The 22044-nt window shown below is 37.7% G+C and overlaps 5 protein-coding genes across 5 annotated transcripts; 2 read left to right on the top strand and 3 right to left on the bottom strand.

Moving 5' to 3' along the window:
• Window positions 1-177: 177 nt before the first annotated feature.
• Window positions 178-5500, bottom strand: LOC101890319 (uncharacterized). The gene is made up of 9 exons (XM_011294456.3): window positions 4914-5500; window positions 4270-4683; window positions 3367-4196; window positions 3207-3297; window positions 1722-2533; window positions 1522-1657; window positions 1357-1460; window positions 1171-1298; window positions 178-1094 (listed from the first exon to the last, which is right to left on the bottom strand). The coding sequence occupies exons 1-9, from the start codon at window positions 5353-5355 to the stop codon at window positions 269-271; spliced, it is 3783 nt and encodes a 1260-aa protein (XP_011292758.2). The 5' UTR covers window positions 5356-5500; the 3' UTR covers window positions 178-268.
• A 1110-nt stretch (window positions 5501-6610) lies between these two features.
• On the bottom strand, window positions 6611-8970 carry LOC131801158 (uncharacterized). Its single transcript, XM_059119303.1, has 2 exons — window positions 7349-8970; window positions 6611-7274 (listed from the first exon to the last, which is right to left on the bottom strand). Exons 1-2 carry the CDS (start codon window positions 8708-8710, stop codon window positions 7038-7040), a joined length of 1599 nt encoding a protein of 532 aa, XP_058975286.1. The 5' UTR covers window positions 8711-8970; the 3' UTR covers window positions 6611-7037.
• On the bottom strand, window positions 8970-16204 carry LOC101890147 (uncharacterized). The gene is made up of 12 exons (XM_005184067.4): window positions 16043-16204; window positions 15716-15981; window positions 15487-15642; window positions 15351-15422; window positions 15215-15295; window positions 14814-15149; window positions 14508-14714; window positions 14234-14446; window positions 10993-14175; window positions 10812-10940; window positions 9302-10717; window positions 8970-9235 (listed from the first exon to the last, which is right to left on the bottom strand). Exons 2-12 carry the CDS (start codon window positions 15774-15776, stop codon window positions 8976-8978), a joined length of 6114 nt encoding a protein of 2037 aa, XP_005184124.2. The 5' UTR covers window positions 15777-15981; window positions 16043-16204; the 3' UTR covers window positions 8970-8975.
• Window positions 16205-16288: 84 nt separating this feature from the next.
• Window positions 16289-19176, top strand: LOC101889876 (probable ATP-dependent RNA helicase DDX27). The gene is made up of 4 exons (XM_005184065.4): window positions 16289-16477; window positions 16546-17379; window positions 17566-18298; window positions 18366-19176. Exons 1-4 carry the CDS (start codon window positions 16385-16387, stop codon window positions 19046-19048), a joined length of 2343 nt encoding a protein of 780 aa, XP_005184122.2. The 5' UTR covers window positions 16289-16384; the 3' UTR covers window positions 19049-19176.
• A 157-nt stretch (window positions 19177-19333) lies between these two features.
• Window positions 19334-21655, top strand: LOC101892500 (uncharacterized). Its single transcript, XM_005184082.4, has 3 exons — window positions 19334-20199; window positions 20355-21146; window positions 21227-21655. The coding sequence occupies exons 1-3, from the start codon at window positions 19963-19965 to the stop codon at window positions 21251-21253; spliced, it is 1056 nt and encodes a 351-aa protein (XP_005184139.1). The 5' UTR covers window positions 19334-19962; the 3' UTR covers window positions 21254-21655.
• The last annotated feature ends 389 nt before the right edge of the window (window positions 21656-22044 follow it).

Below are 22044 nucleotides of genomic sequence, written 5' to 3' on the forward strand. Positions count from 1 at the left end.
AATGGGCATTTTAGTGTATATTGTGTCAATAATCAGTTGTACAGTTGCTTGTTTTTTTTTTCTCCAATGTTTAGTTTCTGTTGCTTCCCCTCTGCCTTTTTTGAAGCTAAAATCAAGTATTTCATTATTATTTACTGAGGAACATTTCTAGGATATCTCTGATTACCTTTGTTGGACTTTATCTATCAATAAAATGCACACCGACGTAAAAAGTTCAATTTTAGTAGTACTGCCAGGGAAGACGCTCCCTGACATTTTTGGGTCATTTTCATTGTTGCTGGTGATGCGGCTGCAAGTGATGATGCTGCTGCATCATTTGATGGTAGTGCTGGTCAGCTGCAGCAGCTGGGTCAAACATGGGCGTATGAACCTCTCCTAGAAATTGGGGGGTTCGCGGGGGATTGGGATCGGCTAATTCACCAATTAAAGGCATATCAATGTCGGCTGCATTTAACGTATGTGGTGCGACCTCGCTTTGACCAAAGCCCATGTGGTACTGCTGCTGAGCAGCAGCTTGCAAGTGGCTACTGTTATCAACTATTTGTCCATAATGTTGTGACGTCTGTTGTTGTTGTTGTTGTTGGTCAACAGGAGTTGCGTCGATTTGACCAAATGGTATGGGAGTTTGGTCTGGGGCCAATGAAGATGACTGGGTGTCCATGGCATCATCCGAATGTTGCAAGTTGCCATCACTTGTGCGATTATCAAGCCGGGATTGGTGCTCGGAAATATCATTACCATCAACATTACCGGTCGTAAAAGAGCTAGCAGCAGCTTGATCTCCATCTAAATCTCCACCTGTTTCACCATCTCTCTTAACCAAGCCAAGCATGTCAAGCATGTTACGTTTAACGGTGTTCTCTTGCGCCATTTGCAAAGTCGGATATGCCGACTTCTGACCGCAAGTGGCTAAATGATAAGCCATGTTGTTTCCATTGGCCGTGGAAAATCCACATATGCAATGCATTTCATTGGGCAGTGGCATTTCCATTATATCCTTTGTACCATTGCCGCCGTTGCAGTCACTGGTATGTTGGAACATGGCTCGCTCACACGAAGTCTTGTAATTGCATTTATTGCACTTCAAATTTCCGCTGAGCACGAGCACCGCAAAAAAAAGAACATTTATACAAATTAAACAGAATGGCGGGCACGCTAATATTTACTTACATAAAATGATGCTCACTGATAATTTCCGTATTACACTCGGCGCATATGGAGCCATCAATGAAGGCGTAAAATTCCCCTAATTTAGACTGTATAGTATACGGCAAGGGTTCCTTGTGGTGGCTACGGACCTACATACAACATACACAACTATTAGTATCCGACACGTAACAATTTTATCGAATTTACCTTGGGTGGCTGAATAAGCATCGAATTTTTTAAAAGTTTGCGGACATGAGATGAATTTTTCCACAGACTGGAGTGGTGGTTAGAGATATGTTGTCTTAAAGCACCTTTGTGGAGAAAAAACTACAATTAATATCTGTAACAAAATAACGAATTATCCACGTATACCTTTGTCCAAGAAAGTCAAAGAACATTTCGAGCATTTGAGATTGGGATCTTTTTTACCCATGTGCTGCCGCAAGTGCATATAATAGTTTTCAATGTTGCTCTGATTGATCTGGCCCTTATAAGCAAAGCGATATATCTGTGGGAAGAAAGCGAGAAACTTGAACTTGTTGACGTCTAGAAAATTCATTTGTGCTGCTTACATCCAAACAATGTGGACATTGTAGGAAATTGTGGTGCTTGTGGTCATCATAGTAATGGCGAATTGCATCCCTGTGCGAAGATGTTCTGTACCCACAAGCTTGACAGTGATACGGCAGCTCCAGCATGGAGTGCTTATTTTGCAAATGAGATGTCAAGAAATTCAGAGAATTGAAACGGTTGAAACATATAAGGCATCGATATGATGCTGAATTTGAGCTTTTTGTTTCCTCCGGATGCATAATGCTATTGTGCTTGGCCAATACGGATTCGGAGTCCATTTTCTCCAAGCAAAAGAGACACTGTAAGTTGTGATTCTTCCCATCAATATTGAGATGGGATACTAAATGAGTTTGAAGCTTTTCGTTGGAATCGAATGTAGTAGCCGTGTCACATATGGGGCACTCAACGTGCGTTGCATAAATCGCCATTGTACCTTCTTCCATTTTTGTGATAGGTTTCATTGGGAATTCCTCGTAAAATTTCTCTTGTCCATCCAAAATGCCATAGTACATTTCTTCGAGGCCCTTTAGTTCATCATCTTCCTTCTCCTTTTTTGTCGGTTTAGCACCATCCACGGACGGTTTCTTACCCACTGACGAAGATTCTTTTTTCGTACCGATTATAGACGCACCTCCTTTAGTTGTCAGCGAGGTCGTTTTACCAGATCCTGTCTTTTTGTACTCATCCTTCTTTGCAGATCCCTTTTTACCATTATTGCCCGAAGTTGACGATCCTATGTCATCATCCTTCTCTTTTTTGATGTTCTTAACATTCACCTTTTCGCTGTTAACATAATCCGCTTCGTTAATTGCTAAAAAAAATATCGCAAATCGAAATAATTTGTATCACCTTAGATTCCCATTGACAGAGTTATAACAAAAAGCATAATAGAAACATGGAGAAGGGGAAACACACTTCACTTTGAAAACAAAAGTTACAAGGTCGAATGAAAGAAAGTCATTTTTGTGAAAGCAAAAATTTATTTGTAAAACAGAAAATGAAAATAAACACAAATTATGCTTTTTGTTTAACAATGTTCAGTATTAAATAATATTTAAAAAACTTGAAAATTCGCGAGAAATTTAAACAATTTGGACTACTAACCCAAATTTTGTTTCAAATAATTTTCTATAGCAAATGACAGATAACAAACAAAATCCACGTTAGGAGTTCAATGCTTAAAAGCTAGTGGGAAACATAAAAAATTGAAGTTTAACGATACTATGTAAATATTCTGGCCTATAATCACGTCCAGAAAAAGAAACGCATTTGCCATTGCTGTAGTCATTGAGTTATAAATGCTTTAAGAAATGTTTCTTCGTAAAAAAAAGAAAATGGGAAAGAAATGCAGGTTAACTTTGACATACTATCCATAAATTGGGACAGGGGTTTCTTAGAATATTAGCCTCAGCTTGCAACATCTTTTGTTCTGTTGCGTATAGATCAGGTATACACTATTGATAACAAAGAAGAATATTACTAACGTTTCTTCAATCTTTTGGGTGTCGTGTTGGCCGGGATTTCCTTGGCATTGGCCGGCAGGACACTCCAGTCTTTGAAGGGATTTGTGGCTACCTGAAATTTAAAAACAAAAAAAATTTTATGCATTGATACGAAGTGTACGAAACTGCATCTCTAACTTACGTGATACAATCGCTGGGTCAGGGATTCATTGCAGTTTATGCGGGTTTGTTCAGCAATGTGGCTTGTGATATTGTTGAAGGCCTGTAGGGCATATGTGCCAAACTGTTCACGCCACACTAATTCGTCGAGGAACTGTTGAATCATTTGCCTCGAGAGCAATGACAACGTATTCTGGAACATGCGAGGAACTATGCGTCTCAAATAGTCCATAACCGCCGAGTTTGTATGCTTCGCCGAATTATCTGCTGCCGCGGCTTGAACTACATTTTTGAATCCCATCGAATACAATGTCATTTTGTCCACAGTCAAGTCAATGCATATAGTACTATCCTTGTGGACCCAGCGCTGAAGAGGCTCCAATATAACTTGAAAACGTTTCTTGTAATTGCGGTCGGAATCCGAGAGGGGTTCCACCGCTCGAAGTCTAATGGTTTTTTCTGCATAGTCTAAGACGCCCAAAACTTCTACTTTTAATTGGCGTTGCTGCCCATCTTGTGATGTCGTACCGAACGAAATGACCCCAACTTCAACAAACTTATCCGGTCCACCTAATTTTTTGCATTTTTGATGCACAGCCAATGTGCATATAGCACGTAGCCAGGTGTACACCCCTTTTATATACACATTGTCCACCTTTACCCATTGTACAACATTCTGGATATTTGTCTGGCATGCCCAATGGTATATAAGTTTGAGTATACAAGAGGGTGGATGGGGTGCACTTTCAAATATTGAGCCATGAAAGACCGAAACGAATCTTGTTGGGCAACATTCACTAATCCAGACATATCCGCCAGTGTATGGAAATTTTGAAGCGTCCGAATAAACACCTGTTCGAAGGTATAAGTTATTAATAAACGACTTTCGAATAATAGTTCATTTTTAATATTTCTATCATTTTACCTAATTTCAGATCATTGTTTTTATGGTTCGCACATTTTTGTTCTGCTTTCAGAAGACCTTCTTGGATCAACCACTCCGTGAATTTATTGGGAGTCAACATTAGCACCAACTTAACTTTGGAATCCAACTTGTTGCGAGTTGCTGACATGTCTTTGACTTTAAGCCATGGTTTAGCCAAAACAACCAAGGATGGAAATGTTTTGCCTTGCAACTTTCCGTCTTTGTTCTCCTTTGAACCTTTGCCATCTTTATTGTCGGAACCAACAATTAGTCCACCGACAGCAGAATCTTCCGATGGTCTGAAATTCGGAGCAGGCGGAGAAGTTTCTTCTGTCTTTACAGTCTTGGCTTTGTTCTCCTTCGTCCCTTTGACAACACCCTTACCAGGTGTCACCAAGTCTTTCTTGCTGTCTCCTGAAAATTAATATATAATTTAGATTATATGAACATAATTGCACCTAGACCAGAGGGTCATTTTTATATTGTTAATCAGACCAACTTTTTTTTTTTTTTTTTTTGATAAAAAGCTTAAATGTCCAAATCTCACATTTAAGTACAAGACTATCTTCTTTTTTTTTTTTTTGATAAAAAGCTTAAATGTCCAAATCTCACATTTAAGTACAAGACTATCTTTGGTTTCTCACCTTTTTTGACACTCTTCGTCGAATCTACACTAGCCCCCTTTCCGCCCTTTGCATTGGCTGTTGCGATTCTCTTCGCCAATGGCACATCGTCTTCCTCCTCGTCGGAAGACTCCAAATAAACAAAATTCGGTGCCCTTTTTCGTCCAGAACGCGTAAAGGATTTGTCATTTGTACTACTGGGAGTGGTTTCAGTCTTCAGAGGTTTCTTTGGTATAGTGGCCTCCTTTAATTCCTGCAACACTTTCCCTTTGAATGAATATGCCTGGAACACTTGTCCATTAAACAACTCCTTGCCTTCATTTGCCGTAAGGGCGCTTTTTAAAGCATTTTTAATGGCATTATGCTCGTTGGCCACTTTTTCGTAGGCTGCAAGCTGGGCCGGCGACAATTCTTCAACCCAGCACTCAAGTTCCAATGATATATCACTTTTAGTAACCTTCATTGTTTATATCCCTTTATGTCATATAGGATGATTTTATCGTTTTCCAATTATTTCCTATGTATATAGTTACAATTTCAGAAGAAGAAAAATGCGTCTGTCTTCAATAAGAAAAATCCGCCATTTTTATTGATTCTTCTTCTTATTTTCTTAAAACTAGATGATAACACAAAACAAAAGGCAAAGCGAAGCCATGTTCCCTGCAAACGGCGGAAAACACGAAAACACTGGCGGCTGGATATGGTCTTATAGCGCGTTTGGATACAAAATTGTATCCGGATTAACCTACATTATCAAGATTTATTGCCGGTGTTATAAAAGAGAGATGTCTCCGAAACATCCAAAAAAAAAAAATCGCGTAAAACATTTGAACGTCCGATTATGTAAAGAGTCAAGCTGAATGCATATGTTGAACCATTTTACTCGATAGTATTGGCTTATAACAAAGAAAGTGAATGACAACATTATATATAACGGGGTTTCGATTTACAATCGAAATAAAACAACTCTCACATCGTTATCTAATAACATGTTCCCATTAATAGTTGAACAACAAACGCGTTCATACGTAATTATAATACCATCTGTTATTTATTTCTAAATTTGATTAGATTAATTCCACACGTTCCAACTGATTTCGAGTTCAAAAAAAATATATATATATTCTCAAGCAAAATCTAGTTTAGAACAATGTCAAAGCCATGGTACAATGATATCAAGGTAGGGCTATGATACCATATGATTTTAATTTTTTTTTATTTTCTTGGCTTAATATGTCATCTTTATTTGTTCATGTATGTGTTTTCTTTTCAATAACAAAAAAATTGTTCAGAAAATATTCAAATTCGGGTGTTTTCAAAATGTTTATTTCATCGTATGCATCGACAAAATCTAGAGTTTTTGTAGCGAAATAATCCTTTAGAATATATAGTACATGATTTTGAAAAGAAGTGTTGACCTTTCATTCAGTTATCGCGGTTTTCAATTATTTATTCAAAATAAATGCAACAAGTTGTTTGATTTTTTATTGTTTTGATACTAATTCTGACATTACAAGCCATACAGGTAGACCTCTATACTTGCAATTTTTTCAAAGTTGGCCTACCTTCTCTTCATTGTACCATGGCCAAAGCATCATTTGTATTGAAAAGAAATAAACAAACTAATATATAATGTCGCCACACAAAACCATTGAATCACTCTCTAACGAAGAACAAAAAAAAAAAAAAAATAAAATAAAATAAAAAACTGAAAAAAGTAGTTATTCTTGAACTACAAATAAATTTGTTTGTTACCATGCGTTTATTGAAGTTCAAATTAAAGCTAAACATCTAACTGTAACAAACTAAATACATAAACATTTTATCCAGATTCATACGATTAATTAAAAAGAATAGAATACACTTCAAAATTAAATAAATGGGTTTGCGGTGACAGGTTTTGTTTTCTTAAATCATATTTTTTACAAACATACTTAGCTATATATAGTTGTATATATTCTTAAGTTATATTGTATATACTATTTTAACGTACTGAAGTATAAGTTATTTTAAAAAGTCGGTAATGTCAAGCTTTTTTGACAACATTTTAATTATGCGGAAAATATACATATCGTACGACGACGAATTTCAGTTATTCCACTGAATATGTGCCTCATATTTATAGGATATTTGTTTTGAGTAGCATTATCCGACAAACTCGTTCACGTCATCCTGTTCACTTTTAATTTCTGTACGATGGCTGACATCAGGCAATATGGCTTCTTCATTGTTATTTGATTTGGACATAATAATGATTTTCGAACCTGCGGCTCGACTACGTGTGACACGTTTAACTTCCATTGTTGTTGTTGTGGTAATAGTTTCAGTGCCAGTGGTCGCCGAGCCCGCAGAACGCAAAGTGGTTACAATAGAACCATGATGCTAGAAATGTGTGTTGAGAAATGAAAATCAAATGTTGTCGTAAATTAAGAAAAAAAAAAACTTGGATAACTTACTTGAGCACTGCTTCCAGCCTTTTTGAAACTTTCTTGCGGCACGTTAAAAGCTACTGGCCTTAGATGTGATTGCGGTGTTGATGTTTGCAAGGGGGGTGTTGCGTAAAATATTTGAGGAGATCCTTGAGCTGGTCGCTTGGTTGCCTTTCGTTCCTCGGTCGTCGTCGGATTGCCCTCAGATCGTCTAACCATTTCCTTCGAAGATGATGTCGCACTGCTAGTTGGAGTTATAACTTGCAATTGATATCCGATTATATTTTTCTCCGTATCATAAATAGGCACTTGCCGCTTTCTTATGTTAGGCATATTTGCCCCAGTATTTAGGGTTTTTGATGATGAAGAGGATTGTTGTTTTCTCAATTCCGCTTTTTGATGTGATTCGATTTCCTTTTGACGACACGGAGCATTGGTGTTAAACACCGAAGACTTTGGAACGACCACCGAGTTTTGGGCTGCTGTTAATGGTGTCATCTGAATGTGGGGTAATGGATTTGTTGTTGCTGTGGAATTAGCATTTGCATCATTTATTGGTGCTATTTCCCGTTGCGTCATAGAATTAACTTGTTTTAAATACTCCTCCATTAAGACTATGCTCCAGTCCAAATCCTTAGGAAGAAACTTGCCAGATTTTATAATATTTTCAATTATATGATGACGTTCTATAAAACTGAGCTTATCAAATGGCTGAGCTAGTTTCTTAAAAATTACATCGAAACGCCTCAGATTAGACCTCAGTAGGTCTAGCTGCATATCAGTTAGCAAGTCTGATCCCTTATGCACCACTGATATAGACGTTGTTGGACTGGACTTAGCTTGTGGCAGCGCTATAGATAGTGGTGGCTGTGGGAGTGCTGGTCTTATCTTAGGCGTAATGGTTGTAGTGGATGGCAAGTATTTAGTGAGTGCGTTTATGGCCGGCGACAAATGTGGACCTGGAGGTAAGTGTGTAGGCTTCATCATCAATGGCGCACTCGTTGATTGGGTTGGATGTGACATCTGCTGCTGCATTTGATTCGTCCGCCCATGTTCCGACACGAAACCAGCCGCAGGAGCCACTGCAAGTGCCTTACCCAAAGGTGTAGGTTGAACATGTTGATTTGCTATACTACTTCGTAGTTTCTCCGCCTTCTTCCGTATAACTTCAGGAATAGCAGTGGAGTTACTCTCCAATTCCGCCCGCGTTACTACTTTTGTTGTGAGAACAATGAATTCGGGCAATTCTACAACAGGAGTTTGAACTTGCGCGTGAATTCTAGTGGGATCAATTGCAGGCATAGGCCCGTCTAAGTTGGGACAACAATAATCTAATAACACATTGCTATGATTGCGACTGTACTTGGCAGGGTGCAAAAATGTATACATTCGAGTTCCCTTGGCGTCAATTAGCGTTGGCGTCACACCGAATGATGGCACATGAATGTTTGTCAAAGGGTCGTTTGTCAACAGTCGTATGTCTGTTGGCAATGCTGTGTTTGCTAGAGCATTGGCTGCCGCCTGTGTAATGGAATGGGACCTGGCTATAAGAGTCGGTGTGTCTGGTAGTATGCATCCCTGTGGGCCACCTGGCGTTTCATCTAAGAATTCATGCTTCAGCTCGACTGGAATGACAGGATCCAATAGCAGATTCCTATTTATACAAGACGCGTTTCGCGAATTTTCGTTTGTGGATTCGACAACATGAGGCGAGTTTTGTATGTGTGGTAATATCGTGGGCAAATTTCCTTCCTTCACACTTCCTTGTGCTGATTGTGGAACTGATGTGGATGATGGAATGTATTCTCCCAAGTGTCCAAACCCTGCAGTTTACTGGCATCTCAGCAGTTGTCTGTACACGAACGACTGACTGCCTATCTTTTTGCACAACAAGAGGCGCACTGTGCTCAGCTCCTAAAAATATAATATAGCGAAGCAAGTGTTAAAAAAGGATGGAAATAAATGTAGCTTTATAAATACCTTTCTTCTTTACATGTTTTCCACTGCCTTTCTGCATCAATACTTCTGACACTTTATCCTTTTCAAGACTTTGCATATATTTGGTAACAAAACGTCGGTTTATTCGCACCTTTAATTTGCGACATCTCATGGCCTGGGCGCTTTTATTGCTTAGCATATGAGTCTTGCCTAGCTTGTTAGTCTTTGTTTCATTTTGATGCAGTTCTTTCGGGGCCGCACACTTAAGTGGCTTCAAGAAATTGGAGTTCATATTGACAATTTCTATTTCGTCAATGAGAGCTTTCTCCGTTTCTATGGAAAGAACTGAGTCGTTGTTGACTGCGTATAAATTTAATTCCTTGGGTGCAATTGGTTTCTTAAACTTTGTATCTAGCATTGCTGGACGAATGGGTGAGGATTTTGAGGCAAATTCGCAAATTGAATTGCCCTTGTTTCCTGCACTATTTATCTTGCCTGCAAGCGATCTTTCTGGCGCTGTCGCCAAATCTGTTGATGTGTTCTTTTTGGAAGCGGCTCTTTGGCGCTTTACATGGTCGCTGCTGTTTAATAAGTCTTCAATTCCGCCGTCCTTCATTTCTTTCGACATCGACTCTATGAGCTTTTCGATTTCGGTTCTTTTCTTGTTTTTATCCCCTTTTGTGGGACTGGCTGAAGAAGGTCTGACGACATCTACCTGCTGCCTGCTATTCAATGTTTGCTGTGCGTTTCCAATCGTACGTCTTTTTAGTCTTGATCGTGAGCGAGAACTAGAAGTTTGAAAGGTACCCTCCTTATGGGCGAAACTATTTTTTTCATCTTGAGCTAAGTCTATATTTTGTAATCTAGCTTCGGGCGGCGTCTGTTTGTGTTCACGTTTCTTGCCATGAATCGTATGCGGCCTTTTCTCGGGATCTTCAATCTCAATTCCATGCTTTGATAGAGCTCCTTTGGTTTTAGCGGACTTACGGGATTTGCAATTATTCATGTCTTCTATATGTTTATCCTCAGTTGGCTCGACTTTCTTGTTTTTATCCAACCATTCAGCAAATGACAGTACTGACGAAGGGATTATATTATCCGATATATTTTTCTTTGTTGAGTGCTTTGTTCTTTTCTTCTCTGACAGAATTACCTTTTTAGTGGGAGACGCATTATCGGCAGACTTAGCTTTGAGTGATGTATCGGACCGATTTTCGGTACCTGGTTTTATTTCTGGCACAATTTTCGGAATTTCTGTAATTGATTGTTCAGTATCAGAATCTCGCAGAATGCCGACGGCCGTAGATGCCATGTTGCTACTCGTTGCTGTAGTAAGCGATGCCTTGATTTGTTCGGATATTGGGTGTTGAGAAGGCGCGTCGATAATAACTCCTGAGTTGGGTGAAGGCTCTGTAACGATTGGGGGCGTTTTTACCGTAGCCACATTTCGCATGCGTGCTTCAGAAGAGAACAGAATCAAGTATTTTCAATTGTTGTAAGTAAAATATTCTTAAAAACAGATAATAAAGGTGATAAAATAATAACGTCTTACCACTTCTATCTAATTTAGTTCGTTTTGCAAGTTCATTTGCAGGTTTCTGTGCTGGCGAACGCAATGTTCGCTTCTTATTAATTTCCAAATCTGCCTGTGGCTCTTTTGGCAATTCTATATTCTTGGATTCTAAAATTGAAAAATTATTTCGAGTATGAGTTAATTGCAATTAACAACTTACCATTTGTTGATGTATCCAATGCGCGTTTTCTCAATGTTCTAACTTGGTCCACCCCTTCATTTTTCTTCTTTGAAAGGGACTCTTCGTCGTTGCCTTGCTGCTCAGGCAGTGATGACTCTCCTTTTTGAATGTCTTGCTTCGGTAATACTTTTTCGGAAATGTTGTCAACTGCGTAATCTTTGTAATTTGCATCCTGCGCATCCATCATTGGATCGACAGATGTCGCTTCCCTTGAACTCGGTTTTTTTTCTACAACCACATCTGAGAAACCTTCGCATTTCTTTGACTTGTGACTTCCTTTTCCAACATTAATGTTTTGCTTGTCGCTTAAGCTTTCTTTTCGTTCCGATTCTGTTGAACTAGATGACAATGCGGCATTTGTTGAGCTAGATATTTTATGTTTATTGGAAGAACCACTTGCTTCATCGTATTTTTCTTTTAAAGACTTTGGAACCTCAACCATTGCTTCCATTTGTTTCTTATTTCGTTTTACGTTTTCCCGATTCGGCGAAGCAATGTTATCCTCTATGTTTTTAACTGAATTACTTTCGGCAAAATCAACAATATTTTTTCTATTCTTTGACAGTGCGTCTTCTTTGTTATCGTTGGCCTTTCGCGCTCTTTTGTTATTGATTGATGTTACTCTATCAGGAGTTTTCCCAGTATTTCCTCGTGAATCAGATTCGGAAGCGGTAATTGATAAGTGTTCTAAATCTTTCATAATTTCACTTCCCGTTAAGACGTTTGCGGCCTTCTTTTTTCTTGGAGAACATTTAGCCAAATCTTCATTTTTATCGGTACTTGGATCGTGAGGTTTCTGTAATTTGGGAGTTTCTTTCAATTCTTCACTACCTTGCTTTGTGGTACTCCTTATTTTGCGAATATTTCTCTTAAGGTTTACAGTATCGTGGTCTGATTTTTTACTTTGGTCAATTTGCTTGACAATAGCTGTGCGATCCAATCCCTTTGGGCTATCCTGTGTATTTCTGTTGTCTGGCGATTGTTGTTTTTCTCCGTTGTCAACTAAAATAGACTCGAAATCAACGACTTTATTTATCTCGACTTGAAAAGGTTTATTCATAACTTTCTCTTTGGATTCTGTAACAACTACTTGAGAAGTTCCATCGGTTTTATTATCGCTGTCCCTACTGTTCGTAGAACACTCTTTTTTCGATAATGTTGGACGTTTTTCAATAGGTTCCGCCAACTTATTTCCCTGTGCATTAACAGGCTTGGCGTATTCGACGGCGCTGTGCTGGTCATTATTGTTTTTGTGAGATGGTAACTGATTTTTCAAAGTAGTTTCAGATTGATTAGAGGTTGAATTACTGTCCGATAATTGACATACGGGCGCTTTCAGAGCTTTAATGGGGACATCTGTCTCTTGCGGTTCATCAGGATTTAGTTTTGCTATTTCTGTCATGTTTTTTATTACTGCGTCTTCCTCCGACTTATTAGATTTATCTGTAGCAGTGCTTTTGTTGTCCTTGATTTGGACCATATTTCTTGGATTGTTGTCCGATGTTCTCTTTTCCTCTGTATTTATTTCTAAAACAGTTTTCGGGACCTCCATTTTGCTACAATTCAGATTTCTTAGATTAGGAGCTTTAGTAAGCACCTCGAGCTTTTCGCTAGAAGTATTTTCGACTTTGTCTTCAGAGTCTCGAGAAAGCTCTTTACTTTCATTTTCTTTTGCGTGCTGCGATTTATATGCTTCGTTTGGTTTTCTTTCTTTTAAGTCGAAACCGATCATTTCATGTTCGACAGTAGCACACGGTTTTTTGCTCGTTTTTTCGAGCTTTTTTGTAAAAGTTTTTGTATTTTTCTGGTGTGCCTTCGAGCAAGCAGGAGTTTCGACAGCTTTTATCTTGTCCGCCACTGTAATGTGTTTCAAGGTATGACAATCCTTTTTCAAAACTATTTCACTGTTTCCCGTACTTCTCCGTTCCGTATTGTTTGGTTTAGTTAAATGTGATTTCTCATTTGTAGCTTCTATTGTATCCGCCGATGGACATTTCTCTGGAGTCTTATTGGACCCAGTGGATGTTCGTTCAATTTTATCCTTCGTGGAAATATTCTTAACTTTCCTATGTACAAAGGGATTTCTGATAGTGATTTTAGACACGTCTTGTGAAACTTTAGGCTGCGAATTTTTATTATTATCGATATTTGTTTCTCTTAATTGGACTTTATTCACCAATATTTTCTTACTTTTGTCCTGGTTTTCTGGCAGATTCCCCTGCGTTTCCGCTTTTTTGGAAATAGCGGACTTTTGTATTTCCCTTGATGCTTCTTTTCCTCTTAATTGGGTTGTATTCTCCAATATTACCTGTTTTTCTGACAGTTTCTTATGCGTTTCCGATGTTTTGGAAAAGGCGGGCTTTTGTATTTCTATCGATGCTTCTTCTCCAGACTGCGACATTTTATGATTATCAAAATCTGTTTCTCTTAATTGGGTTGTATTGGCCAATATTATCTTAGTTTTTTCCTGGTTATCAGGCAGTTTGTTATGCCTTTCCGATTTATTGGAGGAAGATGGCTCTTGTATTTCCTTTGATGCTTCCTCTGTCATTTTGTTTATATCTTCAGCAAATCCTTGAAATCCACACTCATCCAAAGTAAAATCTTTGTCGGCTTTAAAATCAGGAACTTTAGATTCCTTTTTGTTTGTATTTTCGTCCTTCTCGCCAAGAGATTTTATAGACCTATCAGTGCGTCTCTCGTCATTCGCTGAGTGAACAGCCGATTTGTTTTTCTCTTGGTTCGGTGTCGTCGAAGTGATTTTTTCCGATACCATTGAAGTTATCGACTGTGGCTTTAGCACAGTTTCTGTCTGTTTAATTTCGCTTTGTCCTTTGGTTTTACCCGATTCTTTACCTGAATCTCTTATTGGATTCGCCACCATATTAGACTTTTTGGCCTGTTCATTTTTAACAGCGCATATTACATCAGTTTTATCTGTTAGATTTGATGTTTCAGTAGTTTCCTCTATGGATATTTCCATTTCAGCTCCAACTTCTTGATTTGCCATTGTTTCATGTTTACTATTTTTCATAGCTTCGGCATATGACTCTTCTAGCATTTCATTCACCACAGATAGGTAAGAGTCATGCGAATCCGCAGACTCGATATCTCTAGGTTTAGGCGAACCGCCCGAAGATGGTGCACCTGTTTTGGAATCATCTAAAAGAGAATTTTTAAAAATCATTATAGTCATTTAGCATATGATATATATCCAAACCTATTGATTCCTTTTGACACCCTTTGCTTAAATGTTCCTGTTCGTTAATGAGTTGTAACAGTTTGGGTCTTCCCTCTTTCTTCATTAAATTTTTAATGATCTCGTGGTTGGCCATGAGCTTCGGAGAAGTTCTACCTTTTGATGTACCAGGTAAGCTATGCATATCTCGGTCCTCTGATACCACAGGAGATGGTGTAGAGCCGCGTAGAAATTCTGAATTTTACATTATTTATTTTGCCTAGTGGCTGAGTAAATGCTACAGTGCTGTACTTACCAAACTGAGAACGTGATCCACTGGAATCGTTCGATATATCTATTATTTGTGAATTGCTCGATTCCTCGTCTTCTTCTAAATTCTCGATATGACTTGTGAAATCATAATCATCATCGTCAAATTCACTTACACTATTGTACGTTTCTCCCGTTATATCAGAGACTGAAGAAAAATTAGCCGATTCAGTTGATGAAATTTCGTCTAAATCTAAGCACACATCAATGGAGAAAACAAGAAAATATGTGAAATTACGCATCGATTGTTTGGCTAAAGAAGCGATTCATATGAATAACAGTTTTTACATACTTAGTGGGTCTTCTGGTGGATCTTTAGTAATAATTTTTTCTGGTTTTACTATTGTTGCAGGACGCTGCTTTACGCTTGATGTTTTCGATACGATAGACCTTTTCAAAACGTTGGATGTTGTCGGCAAATGACCCACTTTGGAGAGAGATTTTGTTCTTGGTTTATCAGAGAGGAGAGAAATCGTCGTAGAGAGATTTCTGGTTTTTTCGGGCTTTTCATTAATAACATTCAGTTTCCTTGGAATCACCACTTTTTTAGTCAGTGTTTCTTTTACTTTGGGCAATTTTTTTAAAGTATTAACTCTAACGCAGCTTTTCGCGTTTGATGTCACAGATGCTATATGGGAACAAGTATATTTGGGTAAAAACATTTATGATAAGTTTCATTCGTTCATCACTTACAATTATTTTCGGAATTGATAGTATCTTTTGTTTGTCCCGCAGCAGCTTTGGATATTTCGAATTCCTTTGCAACTTGCTCTCCTACGTAAGAAATAAATTAAGGAAATCCAGTATATTCCTTCTCCCCTTTACTTACCCAAATCGTTGATCAAATCTATTGAGTCAAGTGAAGCTCTTAATTCGCGCTGCTGATCTGGTTTTGGCATATCTGAAATATTGTAATGCACATATTTAAAAGCCATTTCTTTGTTCATTTGATTTGCAGCACTTACCTCTTTTGGGCTGTTGTTCCTCATTATCGTCCTCAGAGTTGTCATCAAATAAGCAATTGAATATGTCTTGGTCTAACGACGACGAAGATCCATCATCGTCTTTATCTTCATGTGGTTTGGGCGTCTTCGAGTCTTCAGCACCTCCCAAATTTATCGCTTTAATGGTTGAAATGGACAATACTATGTTACTTCAGTTTACTGTGGAGGAAAGTAATTGAACTAATTTTACCCGAATTACGAATCACTATGTCTTCATATTCTTCCAAGTATTCAATTTCTTCCATTTTCATTTAACACCAGACCAATTGACCAAGCATTTTGTGAATATTCTGTGCGTTTCTTAAACTCTGCAAGCGGCTCTTTATGCGTAACAAGGACATTCGGGATTCATTTATTCTTTTAATATCCTTAATATATAAAATGTCAATTTTATTTTCGCAGTGGTAGATTTGCTTGCAAAAGGAGATCGGCGTCCTACGTTTGTGGCGTCGGGTACTAAATACCAAATTAATGACTCGGTTTCCAAATGGCGGCTTTTGACAATTATTTTACTTACGGAGGATCCAATTACACTACTAATCCACTGCAATATATAACTCCACTGGAATATTGTTTTACATTAATGTTTTTAATCTGTAGAAAATGCACATCAGATTTGATTCTCGAGCATCAAGTGAGAAAATGGCAAATAATAAAGGAGAGGAAGTAGTCACCACCTGGCGAAGTGATTGTGTTTGTTACTCTTTGCCGTTCTTTTACTTGGTAGTCGATAATTTGCTTTGTATTTGAAATATACCCATCTGGCAACACTAGCTTGTGTTTTCACGTGTATTGCCTCCTGTCTTCAAATTGCCCACAGTCTTTTTGTTTCATTTTCATTTCATATAATTTACAATAAATGACAATAATTAAAAATATGGATTTGATTGCCACCATAGAGGAGGATGCAGAAGTCGAGAATTTATCCGAAGATTCCGATGCCGAGGTTGAGGTACAAAGAACGTCGCATTTAAAATGTGGGCACGATTTTAATATTCGTCTTAATAACTTTCCTTTCAGTACCAACCGACAAAACTCAAGCAAAGGAAAATTACTGAGTTTGAAAAGGGATTCGAATTTGTTTCTTCAGTAAAAGAGTACAATAAAGATACTTGGGATGATTTGATGAAATATGTAAAACGCAAGGCGCGCACGAAGACGGATGACAAAATTGCGGAACGGTTAAAAAAACGTGGGGAAGGTGGTAATGAAGTAAATGTGGAGGATGACAGCGATGAAGAACTTGATATTTCCGAAGATGAACTAAAGCACGACAACCTGCGCTTGAGGGAGAAAAAACTGGGAAAGAAGAAGAGGAAACGTGAGGAAAGTGACGAAAGTGATGCTGATAATGAGGATGAGAAAATGAAATTTGAAGAAGCCATTGATTCAAATGAGGCAATTACCTCGTTTTACCAAATGAATCTTTCCAGACCATTGATGAGGGCTATTGGCGTTTTGGGTTACATTTATCCAACACCAATCCAAGCGTCAACCATACCTGTGGCCCTTCTCGGGCGAGATATTTGTGGTTGCGCTGCCACCGGTACGGGTAAAACGGCCGCGTACATGTTGCCCACGTTGGAACGTCTGTTGTACCGTCCGATGAATAATAAGACAGTTACTAGAGTTCTGGTGTTAGTGCCAACACGTGAATTGGGAGCTCAAGTGTATCAAGTGACAAAGCAACTGTGCCAATTCACAAATATTGATGCTGGTTTGGCTATCGGTGGTTTGGATGTAAAGGCGCAGGAAATCGTTTTGAGGCAGAATCCTGATATAGTGATAGCCACTCCTGGCCGTTTAATTGATCACATTAAGAATACTCCGAGCTTTACTTTGGACTCCATTGAGGTAAATAACAATCCGTATAACAATACCCCAACAGGGACTGCAGATATGATGATTTTTCCTTGCGCTCTTAACAATTTTTGAGGAAGCAAATTGGTGATACGTATACTGCTACGTATTCTGATAGCCGAATAAATTGTTACGCTGATAAATCGTTTTCAACTTGACTAATATTTACATTTGTTACAGGTTCTTATACTGGATGAAGCCGATCGAATGTTGGATGAATATTTTGCAGAGCAAATGAAAGAGATTATTAATTCATGCTCAAAGACTAGACAAACCATGCTTTTCTCTGCAACAATGAGTGAAAAGGTCAAGGATTTAGCCGCTGTGTCCTTAAATAAACCTGTGAAAGTCTTTGTTAACAACAATCAACAGGTTGCATTCAATTTGCGACAAGAATTCATACGTATTCGTGAAGACAAAGAAGGCGACCGTGAACCGATTTTGGCAAGTTTGATATGTCGCACATTTCACGACCATTGCATGGTGTTTGTGCAAACGAAAAAGCAGGCTCATCGACTTCATATATTGCTGGGGCTACTTGGTATACGGGCAGGCGAACTTCATGGCAATTTGACACAACAACAGCGTCTGGAGTCACTAAAAAAGTTTAAAGATGAGCAAATCGATGTACTAATTGCTACCGATGTAGCTGCCAGAGGCCTTGATATTGTGGGTGTTAAGACAGTAATCAATTTTGTAATGCCAATTACTACAGAACACTACATTCATCGAGTTGGTAGAACTGCTCGAGCTGGAAGGGCTGGTATTTCGGTTTCGTTGGCTGGGGAAAAAGAAAGGAAAATTGTCAAAGATATAATAAAGAACGCGGAAGGATCTATTAAAAATCGTATAATACCTCCTGAAATCATAGAAAAATATAGAAACAAATTGATTGCATTGGAGCCGGAAATTCGTAAGTTGCAGCACATATTATTTTACATCCGTTTGAAGTGTAAATGAATGTTTTTTTCTTATTTCAGAAAATATTTTGGACGAAGAGCAAGCTGAACGCCAGCTTGCTAAAATGGAACAACAATTGTCAAAGACAGAGCGTAAACTGCTAGGCAATGCCAATGTAGAACATCGTGACTGGTTCCAAACGAAAAAACAACGCGAAGAGGAAAAAGAACGCTTGGCTATAGATTCCACAGTAGGAAAATCGGAGAAGACCAAGAAAAAACCAAAACGCGAATATGGTGGTGATGGGGAAGATGGTCCACCCGTTAAGGAATTAGCTGCCAAAAAGAAGAAAAAAGAGGAACCCAAAAAGAAAACTCCTGAGCAATTAGCCAAGGAAAGAGCTATGAAGGAAATCGAAAAAGTGTCTTTAGTCAGGGCAAAAATATCAAAGTTACGCAAACGTCCTGGTAAATTGAGCGCAGTATCCGATACTCCAGCTAGCAAAAATAATGCATCAAATACTGCCAGTAAACGTGGTGGCAATCATTCTGCGTTTACTAATGACTTAACTGATATAAGTCGCAGTGGTGCACTGCGCCTAAGGTCGGAAGCAAATCGCCATAAGAAAATGTCGAAAATAACGGCCAAGAAAAAGACCAGTAATGTAAAATTGATCAATAAGGCCGGTAAAAATAAGTTTAATAAAGGAAAAAGCTTTGGGGCACCTCGATTCGCCAAGAAAGACAAAGGCAGAAAAAAATAGAGGTTACATAGAGTATGTATCATTTAGTTCATAATACATTTCCACAAGTTCATATGTTCATATTTTATATGCAACCAAGTACATTACTTGTAAATTGTACTTGTAAATTAAAGATGAAATACCCATAACACCATTGAACTTAATTACATCTGGCAAGCTAGTGAAATCGCCGAGTTTGTCAGGTGGCGCACCGGTATTTTTGATAACTTCTCTATAGGTGCGATATTTTTTTCTGCGGAAGTCCACGCTTCCCGATATATTGATCTTTACATCGCAAATCCTATAATAACAAATGATTTTTGCATGCATGCGTTTTCAGAATTCCGATGTAATTTGCATTAAGAATTTAACGTATCGCGAATACCAAGGTGGACTAGTTGCAATATTAAATAAGGGCTAACTTTTCATGTGAACGATTCAATTCGCGAAAATAGTGCTAAAGCTGGAGATAGCGAGATTTACCAACACTGCAAACCAAACCCAATCTGTGGAGAAGCACGCCTATTGTCATGGATAGAGTCGTGTTATCATCCCGAAGTGAATAAAATAATGTTTTGAAGCTACTTCTTCTCGGATTGAGTGTTTATTTGTTTGTTTGTTTTAAAAATAAAAAGTAGTCATAAATAAGTAAATAAATAAATGTAATAAGAGGACGATAATTAATAATTGGCCATTTATTCTATAATAAAAACGTGATAGAAATAAAGAAGAAAAAAATCAGATCAAAATTAAAAATCAAAATGGCGAAATTTATATTTTGGGGTGTTTTTGAAAAAGAAAACATTTCGTCGGCGCTGTGACAGCAAGAAAAGTAAAGTTTTCATTCGAAGTGGAGTACAATTTGCACCCATGAATTTTGTTTTCAATGGACCGGCTTTGTTTTTGTTCTTATTAACAACAAAATACAGAAGGAAATGAAATCTACAAAGTGCGTGAATTTTGGACAAATTCTCATGGGAGAGAATTATGAACTGTTTATTTTATGTAACATTTGTAAGAGCGATGTTGGGGGTGATGTGAAGGGGTTTCTCGAACATCTGGACTCCTGTATAAACATATCCAGGATCAAGGCAGAAAGGACTCAAATGAAATATAACAAGCTAAAGGGCACACATGTTCTTGGAAAGACGACAGTCAATGACGTGAAAGAGGTTTGTTGTGAAATTATTTATGAAATGTAATGGAATGTGATATTCCACACATGATAATTGAATGTAATCCATCCATTTGTAATGGATGAAACACAATTCTTTACTAAAATATTACACAGTTCCAATAATGGATTCGCATTTTTACATTCTTTCAGTTTCTAGTTTACGATTATGCAGACGTGGATTTTTTACAAACGGGAAATGACTTTATTGACTTGCTGGACATAGAGGAGGAGCTGTTAAATCCAAAATGGTATACTACGGAAAACAATGGTGTATCTAAGGCTAATAAAACCTCTCAAAAACAATATGAAGTCTTGGTCGAAGAAGTCACCCCATTCGTACAATTTAAGGAACCTCCAATTAAAAATGGAGCAAAGAAAGTAAAGTTTCAAGTTGACTCCAAATGCCCAACAAGAACTTGCACTAAGCGCAGATTTTCTGATGGTAACATAGTTAATGGAAGGGTGCACGAGTTAGAAGGCAAATATAATGTTAACTTCACTCCTGCAACGAATAAGACTGGCGAAAACTTCTCAACTTGCAAAGGAGGCGCAGACCTATCAAAAGTCCTGCCAACGAAAGATATATGCTCAGCAAAGGAGATAATTTCAAAGCCTGTAGTAAAAAACCATGATGAACCGAAAACTCCAGCGAAGGAAAAGAAGACAGCTGAAATATTGAACAAACTTTCCAGTTTAGGACTACAGATAAAACGCACAAATACGAAAGCAACAACACCTGATTTATCTGATGAAATTGTTACTGACGAAAAGACATTGCAAATACTTAAAAAGCTCCAGTCCAAGGGAGGAATGAAAGTCAAATTAATTAACAAACAAAGACAAATTAAAAACATCAGCTGTCCTTCAGTTCCGGTGACAAACACTAACCATTTAGTCAATGAATCTATAAAGCCCAACATAAAAAATTTAATAATAAGAAAGGTAAAATAAAAAGAAGTGTTTGCATTTAATATATCAAAATTATATTTTTGTTATCACTTTCAACTCATACATTTTTCTAGACAGTGAGCAATGAAAGTTCCTTGTGAAAATGTCCAAGTTTAGCACAGATTTTGTCGGGGCTGTATGCTGTAGTAGTACTTAAATAACGTTAAGTCAGTCTTTAAATATCAAAACCCCAGAATAATTAGCTGAAAATGTTCCCAAAATCTTCACAATACCTGTTATGAAGGTTCTATCATGGTAGAATAAAAAGGTATGGCAGAGCTACTAGCTGATTAAAATTTTCTTCCTGGTGTAGACGACTTCTGCAAATTTTGTGTTTCAATTTTTTATCTTGAAAAGTAAAAAAAAAAAACATCAAAATACATTTTAGGAAGAAACATTGTGTGGTGCTCATTAAATATGTTAACCAGTTTTGCCATAGAATTCAAATATTGAACAATGTTGTCCTAAATACTTAAAATAAATTTCAGGTTTAATTCATCTTATGCGATTTTTAACTCAATTGAGAAAAATGAGGAACAATATTAAATAAATGAAAAAAATAAAACATTAGAAAATTTTCTGCAATGTAAACATCTTCATACTTGTCTTAGCGCATCAGCAATATTATAGTTTGAAAAAAGCTAATACCATTCCATAATCAAGTCTCACATTACTTATAGGGCTAATATGTTTTCTATTTATTCTGGTTTAGTTGTGGAATAAGCCCAAGATTTCATCCATGTTCTGTGATTTTTCCCAATATAATATTTTTCCAAAAAAGTCTATTTAACACTAAAAGACTCCTCTGGCTCAGAGTTGCATTTTCCTAGTTGTTTGAAGTCGAACAACCATGGTCAAAACTGTGTTCAAGGCAGATTTAATAGGTGGCCAG

This window comes from Musca domestica, unplaced genomic scaffold, assembly GCF_030504385.1.
Source record: "Musca domestica strain aabys unplaced genomic scaffold, Musca_domestica.polishedcontigs.V.1.1 141, whole genome shotgun sequence".
In the NCBI taxonomy this organism is placed as follows: Eukaryota; Metazoa; Arthropoda; class Insecta; order Diptera; family Muscidae; genus Musca; species Musca domestica.